Genomic DNA, 6,492 nt, shown 5'->3' with positions numbered 1-6,492 from the left:
TAACATGACATTGCAGGCCACGGGGCACCCCTGATTCAGATGACAATGAGACTGAGGGCTCTCAGACATCATCAATTTCAGAGGGGCTATTAGCAGCCTTGAAACTGATTAGCATCTCTCAGTTTTAGAGCTTTTTTCCTTCTAGATATCTCTGCTGCAGACAAAGCAGAAACTGCTGCACATGGACAGTGGTTGGCATGTCCTGCAACGCTTAATTCTCTACCATTCAAAGAAGACAAACAGCCATTTGCCTGAGAAGCCCACTATAACTGGCTTAAACCATGGTCAGCACACTCCCTTGGTCCCCCAGTGTGATGAAATCATCAGCAAAGCTAACCACACTTTATCATGCATCAGCAGATGCATGACAAATAGATTTCATAGACGTTACGGCTGGAAGAGACCTTGAAGATCAAGTCCAGTCCCCTGCCCCAGGGGCAGGAAGTCAGCTAGGGTCAAATGATCCCAGCAAGATAAGCATCCGAACGCTTCTTGAAAGAGTCCTGAGTAGGTGCCTGTACCACTTCTGGAGGAAGTCTATTCCAGGTCTCGGGGGCTCAGAAAGTAAAGTAATTTTTCCTCATGTCCAGCCTAAAATGGTCTTGGAGGAGTTTATGACTGTTGGTCCTTGTTTTTCATTGGGGCACTCTGAACAGACATTCTCCCAGATCCTGATACACACCCATTATGTACTTATAAGCAGCCACCAGGTCCCCCCTGAGCCTGAGCTTTTCCAGGCTGTAGAGTCCCATGGCTCTCAGCCTCTCTTCATGAGGCTTATTCTTTTGCCCTGTAATCATGTGTGTGGCTCTCCTCTGGACTCTCTCAAGCTTCTTGACATCATTCTTGAATTGTGGAGCCCAGAACTGGATGCAGTACTCCAGCTGCAACCTCACCAAGGCCGAGTACAGCAGGAGGATGACATACTGAGATTTACTTGAGAAGCATCTATGGATGCAAGCCAGAGTGTTTACTTTACCAGCTGTGACACTGCATTGGTGGCTCATGTTGATCTTGTGGTCAATCATGACCCCCAAGTCTCTTTCAGCAGTGGTGCTAGCAAGCGTAGCACTGCTGACCCTATAAATATACTGTGGGTTTTTCTCCCGAGGTGGAGTACCTTACATTTACTGGTATTGAACGTTATCAGGTTTGTATCCGCCCACTTACTAAGTTTATCCAATCAGCCTGGATCACTAGCCTGTCCTCAGGTGTGGACGCTATGCCCCAAAGTTTAGTGTTATTGGCATACTTAGCCAGTATGCTTCTGACACCAATGTCCGCATCGTTGATAAAGATGTTAAAGAGAACCGGTCCAAGGACAGAGCCTTGGGGGACACCACTGGTCACACAGCGCCATAATGATTCACTACCATCTACCACTACCTCTCTGGGTCCAACCTCAGACCCAATTTCCTAGCCATCGGACGGTGGTCTAGCTGAGGCCACAGTTGGCCAATTTTTCCATGAGGAGGTCATGGGACACCAGATCAAAGGCTTTTTTAAAGTCCAGATATATGACGTCAATCTCTTCTCCCTTGTCCAGGTGATATGTCACCTGGTCATAGAAGGAGGTGAGATTGGTCAGGCAAGACTGACCCGCAACAAACTGGAGATGGCTGTCCCTCAGGATGTTGCCCTCACCCAGCTTATCAAGAAGGACCTCTAATAATTTTCTCGAGAATCTTACCGGGGATTGAGGTCGGGCTGATTGGTTTGTAATTCCCAGGATCTACTTTCCACCCTTTCTTGAAAATGGGTACCACATTGGTCTTCTTCCAGTCTTCAGGTAATTCATCTGAGCACCACGGGTTTCTGAATATTTTGCCAATGGTTGGGCTATGACACCTGCCAGCTCCTTGAGTACTCTAGGGTGTAATCTGTCAGGACCAGCTGACTTGAAGGTGTCTAGCCTCTCAAGGTGATCCAAATAGAACCAAGGAGGTGACACTTCCCCTCTATGTGGCACTGGGCAGACCACAGTTGGAGTACTGCATCCAGTTTTGGGCACTGTACTTCAAGAAGGATGTTGATAGACTCGAGAGGGTCCAGAGGAGGGCCACTCATATGGTTAGGGGCTTACAAGACAAGCCCTATGAGAAGAGACTGAGAGACCTGGACCTCTTCAGCCTCAAGAGAAGGCTAAGAGGTGATCTTGTGGCTGCCTCCAAATTCATTAGGGGGACACAGAAAGGGATCTGAGATGCTCTGTTTACCAGGGAGCCTCTTGGGGTAACAAGGAAAAATGGTCACAAACTGACAGAGAGCAGATTTATGCTAGATATCAGGAAAAAACTTCTTCACAGTAAGGGTGGCCAAAATTTGGAATGGGCTTCCAAGGGAGGTGGTGCTCTCCCCTACCTTGGGGGTCTTTAAGAGAAGGCTGGATAGGCATCTGGCTGGGGTAATCTGACTCTAGCACTCTTTCCTGCCTAGGCAGGGGGTCAGACTCGATGGTCTGTTGAGGGCCCTTCTGACCCTAGCATCTAGGAATCTATGAATCACCCTTCCATTGCTGACATGCAACCCTCACCAGCAGGTCTGTACTCTAGAATTTGATGGCAGGTCTCAACCTTGCTCCTGAATTCCTGGTCTATCCAGGAGCTCTGTGGGCTGGATGATATTGCACTGTGGTATACATTATCCAAAAAGTACACCTGGCATCAAAATACAGCAACTTCTACTTGAGTCACAGTATTCCTTTTACTAAGATAGTCACAGCTTGTCTCTATGAGGATGCTCAGAAGAGGTAATCTGAATTTGTTTTTAAAATAGATCTATTAAATGCCTGTGCAAACATACTTGTTCTGAGTTAAATGGGCCTTCATTTGATTTAACTTGCTTTGCTTCCAAAGCAGACGATGTCAAAGAAAATGAATGCCACTTTCACTGTGTACTAAGGGGCCCACATGGGAGCTTAGTGGCAGTTTAATAAAATCACCTTGAATTGGCACATTTACTTAAACCTTCTGCCTGTGAGCTGGATTCAGCAGGTGGGGCCGATCCACAGGTGTGATGTGGTGAGCTGAATGACACCCAGCAGCAGCAACCCTGCATCCAGGTCCAGTCACAGGCCTGCGTGACCTAGCACTATCATCTGACCCACCGGGCTCCCCACGGGTCCAGAAATTTGGCAGCAGGAGAGCTACAATTCATGCTGCCCTGACATTGAAGCACCCTTAGGCCCCAGCCAGCCCCTCTGCAGCCCTGGGCTGGCAGGCTGACCCCCTGGACTCGTTCCCAGCTGGGGCTACTGCAATCTGCCTCAATGTGCCCCCAACCAGGGCGCACGTACAAATGGGTAATATGCTGCCCCCTAATGGCACACAGAGATGCACCCAGGTTAATTTTTTCTGAGCCTCCCTGTGCACCCCGCAGCATAAGACATCTAGGAGAGACTCTGGATTGACGGGTCTCCTATGCAGCTGCTCCTGGCTCACAAAGGAAGCCACAGGCACATCTAACCCAGGACAAGCCTTGGGTTGGAACCTGCTGGCTCACAGCAGGCAGGCGAGAAGTGGACGAGACAAGTCGGCCCTTAGTCCCACTGCCTACTAACTCACCCCACGGGCAGGCAAGGCACCGGCCCTACTTCAAGGCCGTGGAGCCACCCCACAGCTTCACGCGAGGCCCCGCCCCTACCGCTCCGCTCGAGTCGTGAGGGGGCGGGGCTTGGCGCTCCACCCCGCCCGCTCAGCGCGAGGCTCGGCGGCCCTTGGGCGGCAGTTACCTGGTTGACGGCGGCATGCTCCCGCAGCGCCAGGTCCCAGAAGCGGCAGCCGATCTGGTTCCCGCACTGGCCCACTGCAAAGCGGCGAAGAGACGCGAGTGAAAGGGGGCACAGGGAGAGAAAAGGAGACCCCATTTCCCCCCTCCCCCCACTCACCCTGCACCATCACCGACTGCGTCATGGCCGGAGCGCTCAGTCACCGGGGCAGCTCCCCCGCCCTCACCTGAAAGAGGGCGGGGCCTCCCAACCGCGCGGTGCCGGAGGGACGCTGCTGGTTTGCACGCAGAGCGCATGCGCGCAAAGCCGTCCTTCCCTCCCCACGCCACCCCAGCAGATGGAACATTCCAAATGCAAATGTAATGCAGGCGGGGTTGGTCACGTGACTCCGCGCTGCCCTGCTTCCCTGGGGCTGCGCTGGAGGCGCTGGGCGGGGCGTTGTCGCTGGCGCTTCTGCGGTCCCTGCCCTGGAGTCTAGGGGTGAGCCGGACTTCTGCGCATCACGTCCGTGACACGCAGTAGATGATGGTTGCAGGGGCTCGGAGTAGGTGGCCTCCGGAGGTCCCACCCAGCCCTGCTTCGATGCAGTGTTGCTGGCTATCCGGTAATTGTTGTATTTGTATGGTTATTTCAACCAGGGGTTTGCTGCCAGTGCTTTCTTATGACTGCTTGCCTCAAAATAAAGAAATGCTTCAACTTTGATGACCCAGTTCTCACTTGCTCGCTGCCACCTTACGATGCGCAATATAAAGTAAATAAGACCTATTTGTATATTTTCTACTGTAAGATACTTTTCCAGCAAATACGAGAATTTTGAGCTTCCAATATGATAATTTCATATTTAAGACCTAACAATGCTGCTTCTTGACTCAGTGATCCCTGCCAACTCCCTCCCCATCTCTACACCAGCCATTGTCCCACACCAGAGAGAAGGGCATGACCCCCAGTGTCTGTAGTCTCCTCGTGGGTAGCAGAGAAGTGGCACCAGGCTCCTGCTGCCAAATCTCTGGAGAGCCCCCATCCTGGTGTGCAGGGCTGGGTGAAAGTGATGGAGGCCACCAGGACCTGGTCATGGCACATAGGAGCTGTGCCAGGCCATCCTTATGGGGCTGAGACACTCCTGGGCCCGAACTGGTAAGTGGGACTGGTGGGAGGTGGCTCCTGTGGCCTAATCTTTGTTCAATCATGGCATTCCTTTTGGGCCAACAGTGTGAGCACTGCTGTTCTACAGACTCACTGAAATTCTCATTCAAAATTTCTTGAATTGGAGGTGATACCAGGTGTTGCCATCGTAGAATCATCATAGAAAAAGAGGGTTGGAAGAGACCTCAGGAAGTCATCTGGTCCACCCCCCTGCTCAAAGCAGGACCATCCTCAACTAGATCGATGTGAGAGTAACACTGCGAGGGCCCCTAATTATGGCAATGACCCAAAATGAGATATGCAAAAAAAAAATTATGCAGGAAAATGGAAGTGGTGTAAGCTTTATTTCTAAAGTATAAATGATTTCTGCCCCCTATAGCCACAGTTTAATGCCTTTGTTTCTCAGGCAAATAATTGCTGGTAGTAGAAGCTAGGGGATAGTATCTTTGTGTAGAATGGGGAGTGAATTGAGAGGCATTTTAGGAATGTGGACATGCTGTTGCATCACAACGTAATGACATCACAAGTTGGATGATATTGCTTCACATTATGACAACGCTGCCTCCTAACATCATTTTGCTGCCTCCTGCAAACTAGCGTCCTGTGGCAAACGATCGTAGAATTACAGAAAATTTGGGTTGGAGTGGACCTCAGGAGGTTGCCCAGGCCCCCGTGTCCAAAGCAAGACCATCGCCAGCTCTGTCATCTCAGCTGGCTTTGTCTACCCATGTTTTCAAAACTGGGCAGAAGGGTGAAACTGCATCTCAGAGACAGTAGGAGTGAACATATACAAAAGCCTATACAATAAGAAAGGTCTGATTTAAAAAAAAAACTAAGTTAAAAAGATACAATTTTATTTATATATATATAGGTTCACTCTAGCAAGTGGAGTATATTGTGTGCTAGGGGTATCAAACTCATCTGGTGCAGAATTAACTCAATAAAAAGTCAATTTTAACTCTGTATATCTTATTTTTCTATTCAGTTTGGACAAAAAACAAATGATTTAAAGCCATCTTTTGCCCTGAAGTTGGAAGCATTCTAAGTCAGAAATGTAATAGACCCTTTGTATGCTATACATTGCTGTCAAGTTTTTAGCAAGCGGCCTTAGGGCAGGGGGCTGATATATAAACTTCGCTCTCCCTGTGCACATGTACAGTGAAGTAGATAGAAAGCTTAGTTGGGTAAAAGACATAATCCAGAACAAGCACTGACTTTGCATTGTTTTGTTACAAATTCAAAGAAAAAAAGATGCCTTTAACATGTCTGTGAATATGTAATTATATAAATATAAAATCTACTTATACTATAATTATATAAATGTCTTTATTATACTTCAGTGACTGTTGGCAATTAATTATATAATCAGCAGTCTAACTCTAGCTTATGTTTCACTCCTAATTATTTTCTCAATGACTTTTCAATTGGTAATAATGTTGTATTATAGTGTATAGTTTCATAGTTTCTAGGGTCAGAAGGGACCTGAGTAGATCATCTAGTCCAACGCCCTGCTATGGCAGGAAAGAGTACCGGTGTCAAACAACCCCAGCAAGGGGTACATCTAGCCTCCTCTTAAAGACCCCCCGGGTAGGAGCCAGCACAACTTCTCTTGGAAGTTGGTT

General features: G+C 48.8%; 1 protein-coding gene and 1 long non-coding RNA gene across 2 annotated transcripts in view; one reads left to right on the top strand and one right to left on the bottom strand.

Annotated features, from left to right (window-relative positions):
- TUBE1 (tubulin epsilon 1) overlaps nt 1-3,993 on the bottom strand; it is a 43,530-nt gene extending 39,537 nt beyond the window's left edge. The window contains exons 1-2 of the mRNA XM_019520070.1: nt 3,887-3,993; nt 3,731-3,804 (exon numbers count right to left, since the gene is read on the bottom strand). Coding sequence (XP_019375615.1) covers nt 3,731-3,804; nt 3,887-3,911 — 99 coding nt within the window. The 5' untranslated portion in view covers nt 3,912-3,993. The remainder of the gene's footprint in view (nt 1-3,730; nt 3,805-3,886) is intronic.
- Nucleotides 3,994-4,089: 96 nt separating this feature from the next.
- LOC109299588 overlaps nt 4,090-6,492 on the top strand; it is an 11,161-nt gene continuing 8,758 nt past the window's right edge. The window contains exon 1 of the long non-coding RNA XR_002097923.1: nt 4,090-6,323. This is a non-coding gene — a long non-coding RNA (uncharacterized LOC109299588). The remainder of the gene's footprint in view (nt 6,324-6,492) is intronic.

Source organism: Gavialis gangeticus, unplaced genomic scaffold, assembly GCF_001723915.1.
Source record: "Gavialis gangeticus isolate Ggan-Ray unplaced genomic scaffold, GavGan_comp1, whole genome shotgun sequence".
NCBI lineage: Eukaryota > Metazoa > Chordata > Crocodylia > Gavialidae > Gavialis > Gavialis gangeticus.
This window is presented reverse-complemented; position numbering and strand designations above follow the sequence as displayed.